The sequence below is a fragment of the Corvus moneduloides genome, chromosome 3 (genome assembly GCF_009650955.1).
Source record: "Corvus moneduloides isolate bCorMon1 chromosome 3, bCorMon1.pri, whole genome shotgun sequence".
NCBI lineage: Eukaryota > Metazoa > Chordata > Aves > Passeriformes > Corvidae > Corvus > Corvus moneduloides.
The window spans coordinates 74,751,642-74,775,978 of NC_045478.1; the positions used below are offsets into that span (position 1 = coordinate 74,751,642).

General features: G+C 35.3%; 1 protein-coding gene across 2 annotated transcripts in view; it reads right to left on the minus strand.

The window, feature by feature from the left end:
- Positions 1-24,337, minus strand: part of RYR2 (ryanodine receptor 2) — a 391,308-nt gene that overhangs the window by 11,323 nt on the left and 355,648 nt on the right. For both annotated transcript variants that reach the window (XM_032102227.1, XM_032102226.1), the window contains 12 exons: positions 23,198-23,326; positions 21,686-21,790; positions 17,679-17,760; positions 15,267-16,570; positions 14,817-14,881; positions 12,849-12,996; positions 11,234-11,320; positions 10,189-10,407; positions 8,145-8,275; positions 7,523-7,565; positions 5,311-5,444; positions 1,256-1,316 (listed from right to left, as the gene is read on the minus strand). In XM_032102227.1, the coding sequence (XP_031958118.1) occupies positions 1,256-1,316; positions 5,311-5,444; positions 7,523-7,565; positions 8,145-8,275; positions 10,189-10,407; positions 11,234-11,320; positions 12,849-12,996; positions 14,817-14,881; positions 15,267-16,570; positions 17,679-17,760; positions 21,686-21,790; positions 23,198-23,326 (2,508 nt within the window). The remainder of the gene's footprint in view (positions 1-1,255; positions 1,317-5,310; positions 5,445-7,522; positions 7,566-8,144; positions 8,276-10,188; positions 10,408-11,233; positions 11,321-12,848; positions 12,997-14,816; positions 14,882-15,266; positions 16,571-17,678; positions 17,761-21,685; positions 21,791-23,197; positions 23,327-24,337) is intronic.

Here is a 24,337-nt window from a genome sequence, read left to right on the forward strand (position 1 = left end):
TCAAAATAAAACTCATGGCTTTCATCTTTAACAATTCAAGACAATACGGAAAGGTAGATATTTCTCAAATATGCTTTTCTTTAAATAGAAAACAGTTCTTTTTAGAGAATTTTCTAGATATCTTTGAGAATTTTATCTTTGAGCAAAAATATTAAATCCTCAAATAAAGTCCACAAGACATGGGAAAAATCAAGAAATTCAAAATTTATATTGTAAAAACTAATTTTGAAATTCTTAAACCCTTATTTGTAAATGTCTCTACTGTAAAATAAGTTTTCTGATTTAAATTACTTTTTTGTTAATTTCTAAATAATTACATTAAAATATTAATGCCCAAAGTTAGTTAATGACAATTATAGGACTCTACAAGCAACAAAAGAAATTTTGTAATTAATTTGAGCTACTAAAACTCCTATTTGAACATATAAGTATTATTTAAGTAACCACAAATATTTATTTCATCTGCTCCTCTATCAATTTATTTTTATTGAACTTAAAGACAAGTACATATTTATAAGAGAAATTACACTCCATTCCATAAAAAAAAATACTAGTCCCAAACAAACACTGTTTACAGATCATGCTTTCTCTAGACCTGGAGACTTATTGTTTCCACTTTTCCTGAGTACCTTCAGAATACACTTTCATTCTCCATCTGTCCTACTTCCAAAATAATTTTTTCCCCAACCATTTTTCTTACCAGTAAAATAAGTGGTTAGGGAAGCAATAATCCTAAGACTTAAAAATCATATGATGACTGCCTTCTTAAACTGCATTTTAACACTCATGTTTATCTCTCTTTGGTTTTTTGCTTTTTCAAATTATTAAAATAATTTCTTACTATCAGTTTCAGTGATACAAATGTAACAATTCCAGGTACATTAACTACATTGATCTGAATGTGCTCCAAGAATATTCAAGTGTTCATAAAATTTATGAAAAATATGAGAAATGGCAATTAGCATTTATATTGTCAATTTTCTAATTCTACAGTGCTGTGCTTGCTTCTAATAATGCATATCAGAAAGGGGGCAGGAATTGACTGAGGTTCTATAGACTATTACCAATGTAACTGCGAAAATATTTTGACAATGTCACTTTAAGCTTTCAAGATTTTCTTCATGTAGTAAAATAAATGTAATCCAGAGTATTTCACACCTCTCATTGAAGCACTTTGCATTAACAACTGTGTACTTCATTTTAGAACATGAAAATATATATATATGTGTATGTATGTATATACTGAGAAACTTACATTATCAGTGAAAACGACTCCTAATTTCCACATCTGATACTTAACATCAATGGAATTTAACCTGTAAAAATAAAAAAATTAATTGAATTTTTTAGCAAAACACAACTGAAAAACATGAAACACAATCTGTAGGAAGTGTATTGTCACATAACAGGAGTCAACAGCTGATCTATTTCTGCAAAAGCTGAAATACATCAGAACCTTGTTCTAATTCACACTTTTACTCTGGAATGAATCTGTCAAAAAAAAAAAAAAGGCGAAAATCAAATTCATAAGTACTGTTTTGAATTCATCAGACCTAATGCTGATTGATTTCTACAACGTTATCATGCACACAAATGAAATAAACTGTCTTCAAAATCCGTGGAGAAAAAAAAAATTATTTTGTTTTTAATACAACCCACCTAAGTATAAAGCAGCTGTCAAAAAAGGTCACTGAATTTGCACCCTAAGATGCCAATTTTTTACCTTGGTTATTATAGCATACCTTGAGTGACACAATTGGATGGCACTAAAGACAGACAAATTTAGATCAGATGATTTTCAGAGCTCGTTCAGAAAATTGACCCATTTTTCTAAGGACGTAAGAAAAATCATTAATGAAAGTATGATAATTCTTACCAGTTAATGTGTGTTGATACAGGTACTTAGGAAAATCTTCTATTAATGTTACTTTTTGTAAAAGAGAAAGTATCCCATCAGAAAAAAACAATCTTTATTAATTGTCAACTAGGTACGGAAATACCATTTTTATTGCACTGTGTCAAAATTTTGTGCTAGGCACTGAACAATACCAACAGATGATATTTCATAGACAACGGTGCCACTTGACCATTACAAAAAAGAAAGCATTGAACCAAAACAAAACAATGAGTTATTGGGTGTCTGTAAGCTTTCTGTTTTGGGTGTCTTGGAGACAGAGCACAGAATAGATTATTATTTTGAGGTATCCTACACAAAGCCTCTGCAAGGATCCACTAGGCTTAAAATTCCCAAGTAAATAATCAAAGAAGGAGGTATTTTACATTAGCATCCACAAGGGGAAAGGTTTGAAATTGAGGTTCCTACATGTGCATCATTCCTTTCAATGGAACAGGCTGGGAATTTGGACATTAACAGGGACTGTGCCTGCCTCACAACCACGACGGCTGAAGCCCTTACCCACCTGCAGATACACACTTCTACTTAGACAAACAGGCACATCCTCACTTTGTAAATCCTGTAGTGTCACCATAGCAAGTACAAATCTTGAGAATTCAGGTGTAAAAACTACTGCAAATAAAATTCCTTACTTTTTCTGTAGCCATTATGGGCAAGAGACAGACTGACACTTGAGGAAAAGGCCTGCTAGTTCTCCAGGAACAATCCTGTTCTCCGAGATACTACATTACTAAAAATGGGTTACGCACAAGAGAATCTTTTGGAAACCTGGATTATTTCTCACGACAAGGAAGAGTAAGGCCTTTTAAATGCTTTCACATTCTGAGGCCAACTGCACTCATTGTTTGTACCTTTCACATTTATGATACGGTTTAACTTCTCACCAACCTGTAAAAATTTCAGATCTTCCAGTAGAAAATTATTTACATTTTTTCTATTCTTGAAAGTGAAAGAATTCTCTACCATGTGAGCATTTGACAGAAGCCCTGCTTATTTTCCAAATTAGCCTTATGTCACTGCTTGCTGCAGATGCTTGAGCCTTATCTGCCTCTTCTATTGACTCCAACTAAACTAACGATCACAGAAAAAAAAGCAGTTAGAAAGGCAAAGGTACAGGGAAGTAATACTAATGATGGCACCTCTGAAAATTAACTTTCATGTTTGTGTCTTCCATATTATTCTCTCAAATATACTACATCCATGATGCATCTGGTTTAACACCCAAAAGAAGAAATTAATTCAATGGAAAAACAGCACCACTGCCCCAGTCTCAGTGTGCAAAATTTAGCTATCTTTACTCTCTAATCTACAGTAGAGCTCCAGCTGCATCATCCTTCTTAGTTGGATATATTTAAATAATCCTGCAACATATTTAAATAATCATTTAAATACTAAAATATTTATGCATATAAAGAAATACACTTTATACAAGACTGCACCCATGAGCTGCATGGCTCTTCAAGAGCCAGTACAATGCAAATTCTTTTAATGCAGTATATCACTGGGACAGGCAGAAGCTTTTGAAAAAGCATGGTCACCTGCAAGTAGAGTGCTTTAAGTCCCTCGCAAAAAGACAGATGCAAATCCCAGGCTATTTTTCCAAAGGAAAGGGAGAGAAAAAGTAGGAGTAGGGGTCAAGGAGACCTGTTCACTTGTATTAGGAATGAAAATGCTACACGCTGCACTTCCCTTCTGTGTTGTGAGAAACACAGAGATCTGGTCTGGCCTCAGCCTGAGCCACCTTCTCCTGGCACAGGGAGGAACAGCAGCACCAGAGCTGCAACCTGTACCAGGTCACACCATTTTCTATTTTCTTCCCAAAGTACTGAAATAAGGGTTCAACTCCAATGCTTTTCCCACCTCTCCCTTCACTGCATTGTAAATATATTCCAAATTTTGAATCTGCAATATGTGTAAGTTTTAGTAGCTTCATTAGTATTCATTTTTGAAAGTGTTAAAAAGTGGATAAATGTACCTTCCTGAAGTGACTGGTTCTGTAAATTTTTATTATTGTTTTTTATTTTCCCACAACATATTAATCTGTTATGAGTATGGAATGATTCCTTCAAGGAGAACAGGAAAGATGGATGAGGTCATAAATTTTTTTTAACTGTCTATAACATGGAGAAGATATTAGAGATGTTAAAAATAACCAGACATCCTTCAGACATGATTCTTAAACTAAATATTTCATCAGCCTTCTCCAATTGCTTCACTCTGGTCTGTTTTTTCAAGATTACTCACGAAAACATTATTTAAATTTTTTTCTCCTCATATGAGTCATGAGCACACAGGGAAGGGAAAGTAGTTTTATTTTGTTTTTATACCGATAATAAAAGTAGTAATTTTTTTTCCTAAACTCAAGCATGGGTTCTACTATAATCCAGCAGGAGCAAAACAGGATGTAAGAATCATTCTGGGAAGTACTTCTGCCACAATATTAAATTTTATTTAGCACCGAAATGCCAAAGAGTCCTTGAGCCTTAACACTGCACCTGATTCATTGTTCAGGCAGACTCCTGGTTTATTAATATCCATCTTTTATAAAGATGGATAAAAGAGTCTTCCTTACAAAATCAGCTCTTGCCTCAATGGAATTCTAATCCACCAGTAGTCCCACTGCCTACTTTTCATAATCCTTGCAAACCCATGGATACAATGTTGCTTTTAAAGAAAGCTTTAAATAAACCCTTACATTAGAATCTCTATAGCATTAAAATTCCATCTGTTAAAATATGTTCTATCTAGTTGAATACCTTTTTTATAATGCAGAACTAAAAAAAACATTTTTGCAGTGCTTTACAAAAACTGAGCATGCCGCTGCCCTACAAAGGAGAATTGACTACTCTGAATGTCTAGGGGCTTTTCCTTATTTCTGTCTCTCAAATGATAAACAAATGAATAGCTTAGGGAAAACAAATTATAAAAAGGATATGAAGATTAATCTTCCAATTCCTAGATTTTACTGGTCACTAGCACTTAAATTTATTCCATCATTTCTTTATAATCAGAATACACATTGCCATTTTTGCCCATTCTTTCCAGCAAAGCTGAACTGAGAACTTGAAAGGGAGATTCCAGCCCAGTTGTAATGGCACTACCAAAACAGTGGGGATGTGATGTATTCAAGCATCTGTGCACTAAACTAAATCTTCATACATAAAAAACAGAAATCCTGCATATGCATAATATGCATATAATTAAATAAATTTACTATATCATTCAACATAAGAATTGATTTATCTTATGCAGATTTACATAAATGAGCAACAAATGTTTTGTCTGAATGACAAACCTTGAATGCTTGATTTTAACTTATAAAACACCCCAACAAAATAGAAACAGAAACAAACAAAAGAACCCCAATCACAAACAAACTGTAGGCAAATGCTTACACAGCAGAAAAGGAGCTATCCTTCTTTGGTTTCTTCTTTTCTCGAGCATCACTAAAATCAAGAGCAGCTTTGTCCATTCCTAGTAACTCACTGATCCTGTCCCGGCCATAGAACTCACCATATTTATCCATTACCTAAAGTTAGAAGGAATATTCAAAAATATTCATCAGTTGGGTAGACCAGCTGTTATTTAGCCTGGCTCTGCAGGCAAGAGGTTTAGCATACAAGGAGCCTTAAAACAGTGCTTCATGACTATGGATGACATAGTGATCACAAGATCTTGAACATACAGTTACGGCTAAATATTATTTTCAATGAATTCAAACTATCCCTTATCTCTTTCTTACAAAATTTAACATGTTTTGTTAGTAATTTTTATGGAAATAAACTTTTATTTGCTCTCCTTCTGACTGAACACACAGCTCCTTCCTAAATATTTTCTGTCTCTTCTCATTTTAAAAGAATAGTCGAAGAAATACAAAATTGTCTATAACAAGATCATAACTCAGTGATTCATGCAGGTGAGGTGGTATTTTGCCAGTTTTCTTGTAGGAAATACTTTAAATGTTTACTGATACTTTTGCAGGTTTTTAGAGACAAGCTTTTTTGTAACAAGCCTGAAAACAGTGCTTTACGACTGGATTATTCTGTAGACTGGGGATTAAAATACAAATGTATATAAAAGAAGACATTCTTTGCAAACCAGTATATTTGAAGGCACTTAAATCATACAGCACAGTTCCTCAGCCAAAGCTAAAGTACCAAATCTTCCACACAACTTAAAACCATACTCCTTTCCCTTTTGATTTGAGCTTTCCTTGATCAACTACATTGACAGAAGCAGTGTAGAATTTTATTTTCTTTCTTGAGTACTCTGTGAGAGCTACTGCTTCCCCTTTGCTTAGACAGACAGGTAGAAATCTGTATATAACCACTTAAAATATGAAAAAAACATTTCCCACAGCAAAATGAATACACAATTCAAAGGAATTTTTTTGTCAGATTGACCTAAGATTGTTACAAAGCAGAAGAGCTAAGAGCATTAAAAAGACATGTTTCCAATTGTATGATACAAGATTGGCATTGAAGTGTGAAGAAGGGGTAAATCTGATCCAACAACACGTACATCCTCTTTTGCAATTGTGACCGAACACACTAAAAAGATTATTTTTGCTGTAAGCTATTGTACAAACATTTGATTTATTTCTTAAGAGCAAGCTGAGGAAACATTTAAAATAGCATTTGTAAGAAATGAGCTTTTGCAAGTCCCTGCTTAGAGAGGACTATTTTTGAGAGAGAGATCGTTAGCTAATGCAATAAAAGCTCACCTGCACACCCACAAAGGAGCCCAGAGACACAACGGTTGGGGGAGAGTACAAAGAATACCTTGCCCAGCTAGTCCCAAGTCCATCAGCCCATTAAAGGCCCATTTCCTCGAGCCCAGAGGACTACAGTGGCACAGTGGCAGGCAGGAACCCAAACTATGGATTCACAGTGAATAGATGCTCTGCCTGGTCCCTCCCAGGGCAGTTCCAGGAGAGCCTCAGACCCAGTGTCCAAATCTGAAACCCATCAAGATGAGTCACTGGTAATAACTTTCCAGATCACCTGTCAGACTAAGAGGATTACTGCCAAGGGATGCATGCACTATGCATCCCATAAATGGGATGTAATTGGATGTTACAGGGAGAAAGCAAAGATGGAGAAAGGGATGGATTTAGGTGACTTGGGGAGGAAAAACTGTGGGAAATAGAGAGGGACAAAAGGGACAAGTGGTCAAAAGGGACAAAAAGGGGGGAGGGGTCTTCTTATTAATTACTTTTTAACCTTCTATTGAGTGAGGGACACCATTCTTTGCGTATTGAGGCAAATACATAAATGCACACAGACAAAACATTTTACATAATTTGCATTATACATATAAGCGCACACAAAATTTATCATGTAATTTCATGAATGTATTTGAATTACTGTTTTATACAAAAAGCTATATGTAGAAAAAGTTTGAACAAAAAACTATCCAAACCACTCAAAAGTAGTTGTAAGAATGAGGTAAGGAATTCTATGTATTTTAATATTGTAAATATGGAAATCTACATTGAATCAAAGTTTTATTTCAAAGAAGTGTGGTCCACATTCCTCCAAACATGGAAAGAAATATGCATTAAAATTTTATTTTAACTTCATTTATCTTTTTAAAAATAAGCCTCACCTTTCTTTTCACAAACTTGTCCCAGTAGTTATTTGGAAAAGACCTGAAAAACACAGATAAATAAGATTAAATTTTAGACAAATATATACCAATTTTGTTTCTATGAGTCTCTGTGTGGTGGCTATCACCAGTTAGTCACTGGTGAACCCTCTGGAGTGCAAGTTGCCAGATGGCGTTCAGCCTACCATTTAAATGTGGCTTAAGAAGCACAGCAGAGCCAATGCCTGCAGACAGAGTTCTAGAGCAGCTACATCCATCCCACACACAGTCCCACCAGGCAGAGAGATGGAACTTTAAATAGGTGATGCAAAGCATAGCTCACTCTTGAACTGAGAGCAATCCACAACCATCATCACTGTGCTTGTCAAAACAAACTCATTGCATTTTTTTTCTTTTATGAAGAGAATTAATTTTAAGGCAAAAATCTGGGAATGTATAAGATCAAACAGTAACAGTAAAAATGAGAGTAAACATTAGCCTCGCACGTTTTGTGTATCCTTGCTAGAAATATATCCCTAATAATTGTTTATTTCAGACAAGATGGATGATAAGTATATAATTGTGGAAATAGAAGAACAATTACTTGCAAGGCTATAATGAGACAGAGTAAGTAAAAACTCACTGTGTGTTGATTACAAGTCTATCCCACTGTCCCTTAATATCATCTTCTGATGGCTGCTCAGTTATATATAGCCCATCAAATTCCAACTTCCTTGCCACTTCCTTTTCTCTCTTAAAAATAACCAGTGGAACCTGTGGTTGAAAAAAAAATACAAGAATTATTTAAAATGCACTGATATGTCTGCAAACTTTAAGAAAAGCTGGTTGTTATGAAAAATTAAGAATCAAAACTGAATAAAGCAAAAATAGTACTTAAAAAATTAAAAGTCTTAACAACTACAGTGTACCAAACAGTTGTAAAAAGATGGCCAAAACCCCTGAAGAGGGATCCTTCAAATAAAAACAGTTTTTCAGTGCTATGAAAGGATTAGAGGTAGTCAAGTGAAAGAGAGCTAAAATATTTTTTTTAATCCACAGAAATTCTAGTTCCAAAATATTAACTTGGGACCATATTTTTGGATTTCATTTTGATACCCAGAAATGTTAGAGGCTCCTTTTATTTGTTGCAGAATTTTTGAGGTTTCACAGTGAGAAACAAAGTGTTTCACTGCAGAGAACAAAGACTGTAAGCAATAAAAAAAGAATTGTCAGCAGCTGAGACACCTAGCCAGGCTTTACCTACAATTCTCTTTCATCAGCTGAATGATTTCAAAAGTACATTCCAAGAAGGCAGATGTAAACAGTGGTTCAAGTTCAGTGGATTTTCCTAAGAAATCTCTTACCAAAAAAAAGTAAACTGTACTCTTTCCTGGAACTATTTCACAGGTCCCCAAAATGCATCCACCTTGCATCACCCACCTTGACTGTGATAGTAGTTGAGTGGACATGAGTATACTGAAACAGTAATAATGAAAAATGTAATGGATTTCATGCTCAGCAATATCCAGAAGCAAACCTATGAGACACAGGCCTGCAGTTCCAAAGATTTTGGATTTAAAAATCTCCAAAATAGAGACTGAAACCACCATTGGACCATATTTTGGTTTCAGAATTGGAAAGAAGGCAATTCATTACAATAAATATTGATAACAATGTTTTTCCCTCCTAGTCAGAGAAAAAATGTTCAAAAAAAAGATTCATAGTAGGAACAAACGAAAACGTATGAGGTGGGAGAAGAAAACATCTCAAAAGCCAGAAATGTAAGCTTTTGTGCTGCATGGCAACCAGTGCAACAAAAAATGTTTCAGTATGTATTGACCTGCAGGGATACTTAAGGTAGAGATTAAAACCAACACTAAATGCAATAATATGATGAAAATTTCCTTGAAGTACAAATGCAGACTGTGCCTTTCGCATAGAACAAATTATTAGCCATTAAAACAGGAAAAGAAAAATATTAAGGACCATATAAGACCTTAATAAAAATATTAAAAGCACAAATGAGCAGCTGGGTCATAGCAAGGGTCCATTTAATTTAACACTATCCTGCACTTTGACATATAGCTTTTGCCCTGGAAGAGTGTAAAGATGGGGGAAGTACATCTCAGATACACTTCTCCCAGCTCCAGAGATTTATGACATTTGGTTTTTTTAAACCACAACCAACATTTTGTCAATGGAAGTTTTGCCATCTTTAGTTTTCACATCCCTAACAGAGATCTTCTAAAAGATGCTTAGGCTCCTGCCAGAACACTACCAGCAGAGTGTTTGTATGAAAAGCGGGCATTTTGTAGTCACAATATGCAGCAGCAGTAGTCCAAAATGCTGCATTCTTTTCAAATTACCTAGGTGACAGACTAGCAATGCAGATACTGTCGTCTACCTCCCTCTGGTCATGTGCGTTCACACCTTGTCTTCGACAGTCACAAGCAGCTTCTGAATCACGTTACTGCCGTGACTGTCTGGCTGACAGCAAATCAGACTCTGGCCTACAACTTCCTGAATACACACATCACCTAACACACACTTTCTGGGTACATTACACTAACAAAATAGTATTTCTTTACATGGTGCCCCAACCTGCTTAAGCAGGTTGACTTTGTTCTAATTTATACCACTTGACAGATAAAAAAGTTTAGACCTAGAAAAAAAGTTTTCTTCCTTACTTTCAAACAATAATAGCCTATGATGCAGAAGAATGAGATGACTGTGTGTAGGATGGCCAAAATCCGCAGTGTGGGCTCCATGTAGCCACTGCTTTCTTCCAGGACATAATGCACTGCAATGACCCTCTCATCATCGCTTTCCAGAATGTTCAACTTGGTACTTTCACCATCAGATACCACAGGAAGTTCCTTTTCTTCTGGCACAGCGGATGTGGAGACCTGTTTAAAACACTTAATATTGCAGCTGTATTCCTTTGACAGGAGCTTTACAATACTACAAGCTAAGTAGTATAGCTGGAAAGAACGATACCAAGAACAATATCACTGTAAAGAAAGAATTTTTTTTACATAAAAATGTCCACAAATAATATCTCGGCAAAATCTTTTCATCTTGTTGCACCAGTCTGTGATAGTGTGATTTTTCTTTTCTTTTTTTTCACTATCTGTCCATGTTACCAAATTTGGTCCATGACGAATTTTATCACCTCAAATTCAAGAAAGGGCACAGCCCTCTTAGAAGAAACCGCTGACAAACCTGCACGTAGTCTTTATCATCAGGGCTCTGCCAGAAACTGATTTGAGTCCAAAGACTCTAGAGTTGCATTAATGATACTAAAAGCCTTGACAAAATCAGTGATATTCTAGGCAGCTTAAGATGATGTGACTCCTTGCAGTACACACCCTCTCAGGAGACCATAATGGCACAAGAAAACATCTCAAATGACATGGATTAGTTTAAGTTACCTATGAAGGCTCAGCTTGGCTGGTTCACTGTACTGGGAAATGGAGCATATGAGGCACAGGTATGCCTTTCAGCCTGCTGCCTTTGTCCCAGCATAATGCTCTGTAAATAGCTATTTGTGTACTGGAAGTCTATTCTTACTTGACACAAATGTTCAGCTGTCACCATGTTAGATTTCTGAAGTGCTAGGATGAAGTAGGTATTTAATCTGTTAGGTTAGGCAGTTTTACCATAGCATATTGTCTACAAAACCCACATGTTTTCCAGTGTGCAATCTAAAAAGCAGTATTTTGAGAAATTTACCTTATAGAAAAGCAGGATAAAGTTGATGGCAAAAGCAACAAATAATGCCAACATCCTCATGTTGTAAAAGTTTCGTGCAAAATAATTCTGAAAAGAGAACAGAACATAAATATACTTCGCCTAATAAAGATTCAACCATCATTAGTAAATTGCTGCTGAGAGGGGGGTTTGTGGGGGTTTTTTCTGAACTTTTTCACAGAATTAGAAAAAAAAACCCAAACCCACAAACATTTTGGGTGATGTACAAGTTCTATCCTACTCTACACGTGCAATAATGGATAAAGGAGCTTTCTTTTCACTCCATGCATAAAGGATGAAGGATTTCTAATTGCCTCTTATGTCGTTTTCATTGTCCTCTCAATACACTTGGAGACAACACAGAGACATCACAATGTAAGAGTAATGTAGTAACAATACAGAAGTCTCTATCTTCCCTGCAGCTCAATATTCATACATATGGCAAGTTGCTACTTTTACCAAAAAATAAAAAACTCTGCATGTAAGTTTATTTAAAATATTTTTTATTCCAAAATCAACTGCATTTTTACAAGGTCAGTAACAATTCATGTGTGACCTGAGTACCATGCAAGCTTTTCTGACATTATGACACTATAAAAAGGACTGCAGAAATGTACCCTTCTCCTTCCTGACAACTCACAAATCTTTACAGCACACATTTTAAATGCTTTAAGTCTCCCACAGGAATTCTTCCATTTTTTCAGCCCTAATCGTAGATGACTATGAGTGAAATATAAAATGAAACTATTAGAAAAAAATTAACCAAAATTCACATGATTGCAATGTGACTACCCTAAAAATGTATCTCAGTTCAAAAGCCAGATTTAAACTCTTAATTTCCTAATAAGATTTTGACTGTGGTTTTGTAGTTTTGCTATGTTACTCTTGTTAGAAGTAGGCCATCCCTACACAATAATATACTATATACATAGTTAGAGTGTATTTCTTTTTGCTTTGCATTTCATCCTAGCCTCAGAGAATATGAATGGAATCTCCTAGCTAATAATAGCATGGATTTTAAGCAGTTCTGGAGCAAGTATTATCTGATATTTTACTGAGAGACTCTCAGATGCAGTTTTACATTTTCAGTAAGTCTTATTTTCTACAGGTTTTGAAAAACTTGACAAATATTAACTTGCTATTTCACAAAAAAAATTAAATCTGTAACATCTTTTCTTATTCACTTCAGGTTAAGCATCATATCTTAGTTGATTCTTTTTATAGGTGAGCTCGTAATTTCCCAAAGTTGTCTCTCAGGGAAGGAGAAACCCTACTAGCTCACTAGCTGCTGTAAAAACTCAGGAATTTTACTCACAGAAAAATGCATGGATGTTTTCCAGTGATGCACAGGCATCTCTGAAAGTCTAGGCTTGGGACAACAATTGTCTTCCTAAGAATTAATATGTGGTATATACTAAGTTATTTGTGTGTTTCTTTTCTCTAACATTCCCATTAAACCTTTGCTACATGTCAATTTTATGGACAATGGTGGATAGAAAAATGTGGTGAAGCAGATGCTATTTGTCTTTACATTGTTAGAATATGGTGGTACATGTCTCTGCCAGCAGCTGAACACAAAAGCTAGAGAACAGCTTACAAGAAGCTTCTGCTGGTATGCAATGATATTCTTCCAGAAAACAGATTCCTGAACTTCTGGTTCTCCATATCTGTGTGTATGCAGTTGTCTTAATTTCTGTTTCCCCTTGTCTTCCTTGGTTTTCTCTTCTTTTTCTCCATCTTCTCCTCTTAGGATACAAAGGAAGGAAAAATAATATGTCAAATTAATAAAATTGCTAAATTAAAATCACATCGTGATTAATTAATTTAAAGATGCTATTGCATCTGTTAATGAGGCTCAAGTAGCCATGATTCATGCAGTTCATGTACATGACAAATATCTGTCTTCAGTCCACAGTGCTGGCAAGGGTGACAGTCTGGTTAAGGCTACAGATAAACTTACTGGTTTGGCACCTTGAAGTGGGAATGCTAGCTGGTGCAAGCAGGTAATCAAGAATCTGCCAACCTTATTAGCAAGGGTCTTCTACATAGCAGTGCAGCTAATTCTTGCAGTGATAAAATGTCTGTAAGCTGACAGCTCTATGTCTGCATCAGTGCCTATATGTCTAAGTGCTCCCCTCCAATCTCTTGCACTTAAACAATCTAGTTCCCACAAAGGTTGCAGAAAACTTTCTTTCTTCTTGCACTTACAAGTCAAACCTCAAGTTTTAATTTCTGCATTTCTGCCCATCTCATGAACTCATAAGTACCCACTCCAGGAGGGGATGAAGTAAGAATTTGTCAGCATGTGGTGTGTGGGTATCACCATGCTGTCTCATTAGAGCAAGTTAAAGTTCGTGGGCTGCCTTCTTCAAACACATGATCTAAAGAACTGTGAATTATCTCAGAAGTTAATTTGACCTGTCAGCATGAGAGATGAAAAGATCACAGAAGTCCACTTGAAGCCAAACCAGAGTGAGAGGCAACTTCTAAGCTACATTATTAATTTCTCAGTACCTATCTACAAACAGAATAACTGATGTCCAAAGCTGCTCCTCTTCCTAGGACACATTTGATAAACTTTCACTTGAAAGTTTGTCATGTTAGGAGTAGCTTCACGGAAGCTAATAGTGCCAGGCACTGCACTCCTCACAGAGAATACAGGTATTACTGCAACTCACACAGTCAAGCAGGGCAATCAACAGTGAAGTGACCTTCAAAAGTCAGGAAGACTCTCCCTCACAAAGTTATACTGGCCAAGTTAGAAATTTGCTGCACTGATTAGGAAGAAGAGTTTTTGTCACAGACAAGTGTTTGTCATCCCAGAAGAGCAATAAGAGTCTGAGACTAAGGCATCCTCTTAGAATTTTGACAGTGATAAATCAGCTACAGACACTGTACACAAAAATGTGCATGTATCAGGAACCATAAAATACAGAGATGGAGAGCCATAGTTTTTACTGGTTAAAACCAAGCACTATATTTTTCTTTCCACTATTTTTATTCTGAGCTAATGGCATTAACATTGGATTTTAATGTGTCCTAAAAGTGTTTAAATGATCATTGATCAAATCTCTTCATAAAGATGCAAGAATACTCTGTAATTCATTAAAATTATACTGGAATGTTAAGGTTTTGCAAAATGCAAATAACTCAAAACATGTCATAGCAAATGGGAGAAGGTAAAGCAGATTCGGTTGCTGATGGATAGCAGGTCTCTGGAATTCAGCTGCTCTTACAAAGTTTCCAAGAGATTTTCTTCTAGCTTTCAGATTTGCCAAGAAAAAAATTAATCAATCAAGCGCATTCTAAAATAAATTAAATGAACATTACAAAGGATGCTTCTGGGAAGAGGGACATGCACAGAATCAGAGTGGTGCTTATTACATGGCATCCTTGAAAATGTGCACAGATGATGAAGATTGTTAAAAAAAAAAAAACAAACCAACCTAATTGGAATGTGAATGGACAGAAAATTAAAGGCAAAGAAGTAAAAATCAGCCTAGTGTTTTTTTCAGTGAAACAAACCCTTTTTTTTTGTAGGATCAGAGGTTAAAGTAATACATACTCAGCTTTTTCGGGTTCTGATTTTGTTTCTTCTTTCTCTTCCTTTTCATCTTCTTTCACCTTCTCCTACAGAAAATCAGGTTTAAAACTGTGTCTAAACAGTATTATACAGTACAGAGTTAGTTAAAAGAATATCCAGAATGCAGACTGTTAGGGTTTGTTTCTTTCTATTTTTTGTTAAACAACTGAAAACCTCATAAAAGATGATAATTCAATTTATATTAATAGAGGCAATTTAACACTGAATTAAAAGCAATTCAAAACACCATGTACTTAGAGAAGGCTGTGGAAATTCAAGTTTATGACATCAGAAAGAGTAAACACCAGTAATTATACGTGGTTTCTTAAAAATTCAGAAAACCCAGAAAAACAAAGATACAAGTTTTATGTCAAGACTATACTTAATATATGAAAGAGAGAACTATATATCAGAAATAAGAGATACAATTACCTGGATTTTTTCCTGTACTTCAGGCATTGGGGCTAAGGAGGGAGTGCTCAGTAAATCACTCAAACCAGCATTCGGATTGTGAGGGATCAATTTATACTGTCCACCTTCTCGTTTCAAATCCAAACCAAATATATCTGAGAGTAGATCGCTTTCTTCTGTTAAAGTCTGCAGATCCGTCAGGTCTTCTGCAGGCAATGCAGTTTCTGTTGGCTTCCTCTCCCCTTCTTCTTCTTCCCCACGCACCTCATCCTGAGTGGGATCTGGCATATTAGCCAACAGTTCAGCCACCTTGATTTTCTTGGCTCCTTCTACTAGGCTTCCTCCAAGCAGCAAACTGCATATGATGCGAAAAAAGCCCCGGACAACACTACAAGCAAAATGTAGTAAGCCCATCAAAATGCTCCAGTAGGAAGAAAACAAAGCCATGACCATGTCCTTCATGGTCATTTTCTTCACTTTTTTCATTTGTTTCTTTAGACTCTTCATGCTGAGCATTTTCATAAGAGTCATTAAATTGTACTTGAGAGCTACTAAAGCTGACTTCATGGTAACAAGAGAAAAGAAACCCATTCTAGGATCTTCTTCATCAGAATTATCTTTCTCATTCTCCTCTTTATTAGCTGACCTTTCATTCAGATCTGACTCGGAGATCTGGGCAGCCAGTTGCATTTCAAAGATGGTATCCTCACAGAAGTTAACAAAAAGCTCCATCTTTTCTTTCTCCCCACCTTCATTTACAACATCAAATATAAACTGTCTCTTTGACTCTTTTACCTGAGGTTTTTCCCACTGAGTCCGACTTGACTCACTTATTTCAAAATAAACTCGTTCAATGCGCTTTGCACTGCCCATGATTTCTATTCGTCCAAGGAAAGGCTGAAAGTAATTCAGCACACTCTCTGACAGCTCAAGGAAAGTTTGCAAGCGTGTATCATGGGGCATGTGTTCTGACAGGTTGGTCAGGAGAACAGCGACATTGAAACCAATGTCTTTTGCAGGCTCATGAAATCGTTTCACAAACTCCTCATAGTCCAAAGTCTCATTCTCATCTGTTTCAGCACATGACAGCAGAAACTCAGTTTCCGACTGAGTGTAGTGCTTATGGCTTTCCATTGCCCTGTGAAAATCCCTCTTCGAAATTATCCCTTTACCATCAGGATCATATTCTTTGAATGCATCAGAGGAAGTCAAATCTTTCAATTTTAAGAACATATCAAAAAACTTCAGAATCATCTCCACATTGTTCGACGATTCCACAAGCATATCAACCATCTGCTTTCCAATAGTTCCATTCACAACATTACCTAGAGGTGATGACATGATATTAGAGATAATTATGTCAGCAAATGTTTTGGCGAAGAAAAGTGTATTATAATGATTAGTGAAATAATCAAAGAGTAAGAATGATAAACTATTGGATAACACACTCGCATGAGAAAGCTAGCTCTGAAATCTGGAATCTTCTACTACTAAGTCTGCCCTATAACTTGGAAAAAACATGTGACTGAGTATTTGCCATTACAGGAAGGATTAACAAGGCCTGTAGAGAGAGATCATACACTTAATACAGTACCAAAAGTGGGGCAGCATATTATAAATTTCACTATAGAGCAACACAGACAGAACTAGTGTCACATCAACCAGATGAGAAGCTCGGTAGGTTCCTCACGGACCACAGTCTACAGTACTAAGAATTTACTTTGCTTCTCAGTAACCTCCTATGAGCAAAGCAGTAGCAGTGGCAGTGCATGCTACACTGCAATCTGTGCTGCATTTTCTGCCCTCCAAGTTCTCACACAAGAATGTGGCAGGATGCATGTAAGAAGCCAAAAGGAAGAAAAGATCTTTGGATCATCTGTGTATATGTCTAGTTGGTCTAGCACTAGAAGCACTAATACAAACCCGTAAAGTAGCTAAAGCAGTAGTTAGAGTATTTCTTGGCAATGACTGCATTCTCTGGGAAATCATAATTTCAGGACCTTGAACATAGCCAGTAGCAGAATCAAGCCTGTTCTTTATGGATAAGATCACTACTAAAATCAATGCAATATATTAAGGGTGTTAATAAAATGACTGATAAATTGTTTTGTCCCTAGAACTCAGGATTTCAACTTAAGTAGTAAAAAACCTTTTCATCTAAACTCAAAAGATAAGTCAAGTTCATGGGAAAAAAGTAAAACTTCTGCTAGCCCTGGATTTTATAATGTTCTGGCGCTCAGAATTAATATAACCTATATCAACTACACTACCTAAATCTCCCATTCACTTTCAGACCTAAAAGATCTTGTCATAACTGAGACATGAAAGTTAAAAACACAAAGAAAAATACAGCATTCTTTCTCAAAATAAGAAAATCACAAAGGTAAAACCTTTGCTAGAACAACTGTGAAAGAGATTTCGAATTTTTACTACCTTCCAGCATAGACAGCAGCATGACAACCATATCTTTCTGAAGGTCCATTAATTCCTTCAGTAGTTCAATTTGGCTGGAATCCTAAATAACAAACACAGTATATAAATGATATATTGATTTCTTTACCATTTATTTATGTGCATACATATTTCACCTTGTAAAAAGCAGACTTAGAAATTAAGAAGCTAGAAGTGTCAAAAATTATAGTACAGTGAAAACATATTTAATTGCTTAACTTCATACACAATCACCTATTTAGAAAGAGTAATTTAATAAAGACAAAACTGAACATGATAGAAGATTTAAAGCAATAACAGGGTATGTCAAGCTCACAGATTATGCTTCTGTGATGTTTCATGTCAGCTAAAATATTGTTGCTTTTGGTGTAAACAAGTTTTGGTGTAAACAGCTATAGGAAATTGTAAAAACAGTAGCACATAGAGCTCAAACTATAACATGATTCAAAACGAATCATTTCATTATAGGCTACTGAATTTTTGGAGGGAGAAAGAAAAGTTGAAATAAAATTTTAAAATATTTATTAATAAAGTTCCATTAGTAAATCCTTAGACGTACATTAAATTGATTTCTTAGCCATCTCTTATCTCACTGGGTTTATCAAGTTTACTATGCCACTTTCCTGGAGTCTATCTGGATAGATTTATTAATTTCTTCCTCAGTGATACACTGTTACATCATGCCATTGATAACAAATACTTGAGCACTGCTGGATTTCAGTAAGTGGCACAACAAACTCAAGGTACTTTATGGCTTGGCAGGATGCTTTGCCTTAAAAGAATTTTGATAAAGCTTATCTGCTTGGCCTGGAACCCAGTCAGGAGACAAAGCAATGCAAGTCATCTCTGGTGAGCTACTGGTGGCACCATAGCGGTATTTTTCAGTGTTGAATATGCTAAAAGGCCAGCCTGGCTTACCATCTTCAAACACACATCTGTCCCTTTGAAGCCTGACTTGACTGATAAGCTGCTAAACTGACCTAGAGGCATATGACTGCCAGCCAACTTCTTTACGCTATTAAAATCCAGGCCACTTTCATACAGTTAGATTCTTCCACAAACTTGAAGTATATGGAGTTTCTCCCGTGGATCTGGGACACCTCTCCACAGTTACTTCCCAGGGATTGAGGGAAAGAGGAAGAAATACTCCACAAAAAGAAGTGAGATTCATCAATCTCTACGTAATGTTTCTTTTGCTAGCTTGCATATACTGCTTCCACATAGTGCACTTTGATTTTATAATTGACAAGTGTTCTTAGCTTTTATACTGTGTAGTAAGTAATTCTGGTTAAGATCTGTCTGTTCATTTGTTGTAATAAGTAACTCATCTTTTATAAGTTTATCTGATCTGCCACCATTAAAAGTTACAGAACAGTGATTTAATCACACCTCTGTAATTCCTTAAATTTAAACTGTTAACAAAATCTGAAGCTAAAGAAGGATTTATCTTCATTTAAACCCCTTTCTGTGAAGGAGTTTAAATACAAAAAGGAATTCTTTCTGTTCTTCAGACTCAAAGAAAATGTTTTTATAATAAACTTTGTCTAAAGCACCCACTCCACCTTCAACAATGACAGTTTGGATCTTGGACTGAAAACCACATAATTTGGAAATATTAAGATTTTTAATTGATTTGCCCTGTAAGTTTTCATTACAAAAATTTTAACTAAAAAAGTTGTTTGCAACCCAGATGTCTTTGTTCATTTGGATTGAAAATTTTGCTTTCTTTTTCTGCCTTAGGGATGTTTTTTAAGAAGTATTACCATTATCATATTATTGCTTCCTGGTACAAGATAGAGAATTAAAATGCAAAAAAAATACCTCAAAGTCCAAACAAAACAGTGATTTTGTTTTGCTCCTATTAAAATCTTGCTTCAAATGTTCTCCAAAAGTGCTCTGGAAACTCATGATTGAGAACAAAACCCAATTATTTAGCCTAGGCAGGCCCCTCTTACAGACAAAAGCCATAGGGCAACTCCTTGTAACTCCACTTGGCCACACTCAACACTTCTGAAAACTGGTATTTCAACAGAATATGAAAAGCTTACTTGGGGATACAAAAATGCTGCTAGCAAGGATTTTCTTGCTATTTTCTAAGTCCGTGAGAGACTTTTCTCGCTCACAGAAGAGGTAGCGGAGTTATGTAAACAACCAAACACCTGCAACCTTGAAAAGTCTTGTTTATGGTACAGTAGAAAAATATTTTGACAATGGATGTTTTAGGATTTTAGCCAATCATCCCAAGGGGTGGCTGATCCTTTGTCCAATTAGACTATGAATAAAAAAATCTATAAAAGAGTTTGTAAAATAATTAAATAAATCAATCTTGCTGCACAATTCCTGCCTGCTGGATCTTTCCTTCTCCCTATGGCTGCGGGACATGGTAATATACCCTAGGGTATTTTTTAATACTTATTGATATATTCTTGTAATCAATATAAACAAGCAAAAGAGCTGCTGTCTATTCTGGTATTTCCTGCTGGCCCTCATAAGGAGTTTCCAAAAGCCAAAAGCTTGATCTGCAAGCAAGAGGAAGACAGCATCACTATTTACAGTGATGCATTTGGAGTGATACACTTGGAGTAGACTGTGTTTCTGTCATCCCACAGAACACCACAAGTAACTCCACACATTTTGGTGGATCTTGTTGTGCAAAGCAGCTGGGCTATCTTTGAAGAGGAAGGATGAGTATCATTATTTTCTAGATTCACTAATTGAAAGATGCTGTGAAGCCACTCTGGGCACAGCTGAGACTATAAACTTGTCATTACTGTAAAAGCAAATATTGCCAATAGCCACATCGTATTTCATAATCCAAACATAGCTACCATGTGTTTGACTCACTGTAAGTAACTGCTTAAATACCTCTTTCAAGTTTGCTTTAGTGGAACAGGAAGAAAGCACAATAGCCTTCACCATGGCCTACCCAAATATTGACTATTTAAAAATTCTTAAAATAACAAAGATGTTTCAAAACCAGAACAGTATCTACAGGCACCTTTAAATGCACTTTAGTAGAAATTCAGTGCATTTCTCTTGAAAAACAGGTTTGACTGTTTGTCAAAATATGCCATTTGTGGGAAGAAGTCTTCTATTTAGCCATAAAGAATGAGGCACGTACCTGTAGCCCAAAGTCCACAAGCGTAAGCAAGCAGCCTACTTTCATCCATAAAGTTCCAAGGGCAGGGAGAATAACAATCTGGGCAAGACTACTTTAATTTATGCAAATGATACTTACATGGACACCTTCGGAGCTAAATAATGAAATCTAAGACCTCAGAGCCTTCAGAGCTGTATTTCTTAACAGTAGCTAACACTTTTACAAGCATATGACATTTTTCTCTGAAAATGTCAAATCACATAAAAAAATTAGAATCACTGCATTCAATTAAGATGTGTGATTCTTCTAAAAAGTTAAGAAGGTGAAAAATGCACTGAAAATGAAAAGTTTTCACACCCTGAAGAACTGTCTGTGCCAGTCCACTCCACTATTTCTACGGCTTATGAAATGAATACTCACATCTAAAAGAAATTCACCCATTATAAGGTCTGACTACTCTCTACTAAGAGTGAGAAAAGCTTAGATGCAGACAGGTGTTGAACTAGGGTTCAATAATGATGAACTAGGGCTCAGTGCAAGAGCCATCAATGAACACGATGAGTCCCGCATAGAAGGAAACTGCAGAAAACACTGTGAGAGAATTTTGGTACAAAAGATCGGAACCGAGAGTTCTTTCTGAATATCAGTGATACGCTTTGCAGTTTCATCTACCCTGCTTTGTGCCTGTGGCCAGTAATCCAATTACAGGCATGCTATTCACACCCACTACAGTTTTGTAGTTTACTCCCTCAATTTTAATGTAGTCTATCACTTCTGCCTTTTATTTTTCGAACTGTTGCTATTAATGACTCAAACATATTAATATGTTTTTTTCTCTTTTACAAAAATGCTAGTGACTTATAAAGGAAAAAGTAAAACAAAAATATACCTGAGACAACTTCATCTGCATGTGGGCAAACACATGAAGGAAACCAACTACAGCATCCCACAATCTGCTGTGTGCCAGACTTTGCTGATTCCCAGTACACGGACCCTATTGTTTAGGCAACAACAACAAAAAAAAAAAAAAAAAAAAAAAAAGGAAAAAAATAAAACCAAAGTTTTTTTGCAAGAAATTCAACAAAAACAGGAAGAAAGATGTGTAAGTGCATAACTTGGGGCTGTCATTTAGAAGTTGCTTTAATTTTAGAAAAATTAAATCTATCTAGAATTATGTATTTAATAACACCACTGACTGTAAACAATGCTTACTTTTAATAACCATTCTGTCTGTTTTAGCCAAATCTCAATATACTAATTAAGAACCTCAAAGTGTGTATCTCCTTGTAACTTTAAACAATAAATACTAAAGGGGTACAAATCTTCAAGCTGTTTCTTTGCTATGTAGTTCTGTAAATTAGGAATAACCTTATAGAAGGTTAAAGCAAAATTCACATAAGGGATTAGAGAATCAGTCTCCTGATTTTTTTTCCCCAGTATATTGTAGAACACAGTGCTAAAAAATACTTAAAGAAAATCCTAACTTCTGGAAAACGGGAACACAAGGGCTTTTAAAGCCTCAAAGGGTAATAAATAAAATCTCTACCAGGTAAAAACACTACTTGCAATTTGAGAAATATGTATACATTAGATATATTTACACACATGCATACAAGCTGCCTCTTCTCATTTTTATTCAGTCCTATTCTACCACATTTCATCCTCATGAACTATAACATACTATTTTCATAATAATTATTTTCATCTGAATGAAAACAATATACTAGACACCTAACAGTGTAATGAGGTCCTCTCTAACTTGCTTATTATATGTAGAATCAAATTCTAATATTGTCAGCGGATTTACACAAGCAATTAATGCAGAACTAAATGACACTAAATTCTTTAGATATCCTGGAAGAACTGCTATATTTTTGTTTTGACAGAATTGATCCCAATCTCATTTACTGCTGAGTCCACCTCAAGTGCTTCTCTACCGTTCTCAAATAGAAAGTGTGAATTCACTATTTCGAACATAGCATTGATGCCTTAACCTTATTCCTGACACAAAATACTATCTAATGTTATACTGACTAAGCAGCAACTATGATCTGCGCTGAAATTAGTTTTCTCAGTGGATTAAAGGTAAAGGCTTTAAAGTGGGTAACACTGCTGCAGTCTAATAAAAATTTAGAACAAAACTCTACTATCTTACATAGATGATTATTAATTTAATAATTTTAAATTTTAATATATTTATAAGATTGTAAAGAGTAGTGACAGGTGTATATATATATTTGAATATTTTGCTTTCTACATAAGCAAATTCATTAAAATAATGCTGAAGAATAAATGTATCTATATTATATTTCTATTTTATATCTAGGTACTTTATATCTTCATGCCAAATGTGTGATGAATTTTATTTCAAGTTCATAACATTCTAATGAAATTAATTTACCTGGATATACTCCGTGAGAGTATTGAAAACTTGTTTTGCAACCTGGATGGCTTTGGAAAAATTTCGTTGTCCTTGTTCATCAATAACATCCTTCCCAGAATAATACCAATAGAAATCACTAATGGATTCCTAAAGAAAAAACAGTTGTGAGAAGCACAAAGAGATTGTGTGGCCAAACTGGCTCTAACAGAAAATTCACCAGTATAAGAAAAACAGTATTAGACAGTTCTAGTTCTGAAAATTATTTAGTTTATAAAGACTTTAAATGAATCACCCAGTGATTCTCAAGTACTACTTCAAGAATTGCAGTTTCATCTGAAGAGAATCAGTAAGAAAACAAATACAAAGAAAGAAATAACTTAAAAACCCCACAGCAAACCTCAAAATAAAATAAATTAAAAATTAGATGAGTTGGTATCTGCTCTTAGAAATACAACTGCCTGCATTCTGAAATGGAGTGCTCAGTAGTACTGCCATGCTGCACGCTTTTCATTAAACAATGTCTCTTTATACTGCGTTCTTGACACCTAGTCAATAGTGGGAGAAAATGTTGCTTTGTGTGCATGATTCCTCTCTCCATCTTCCCCAAAGGCTTAAAGTTTCAACCAAGTAAGCAATGGAATGAAAATCATTGTATTGTCTCTACAACCTCTACAGAATGCGTAAAGATAGAAAACAATGTTGATAGCAGCAGCAGTGTAAACAAAAAAAGAAAAAGAATTTTCAAAGTCTGGAATTCTCAGAGCAAATAAATGAATGGCTAAAGGGAACTTAACTAGATAAATATTTTTTTAAAAACTCAACAAAATATATTATCACATGCAGTGATTTTCAGAAAGAAGAGAATTATAGGTAAAAATTATGAACATTTATCACAAAATATTGTTTCCATACCATTCACATGCTTCAGTCTGGAAACAAAGTAGATTTTTTTCATTACTTTCTATTGGGTTGTGACAATGAAATGTTTTCATATTAAAAGGATTTGGCAGATAATTCAAAATACATGAGTGAAAAGGTTTTTAATCTAGCCTTCTGTGGGTTTTTTTTTTTCCTTTTGCCTTTTTTTTCCTTCCTTAGAAAATGCACTGTTCTTATGCTTCACTCCATGCCAGCCCATGAGCATTCATGCACAGAGCA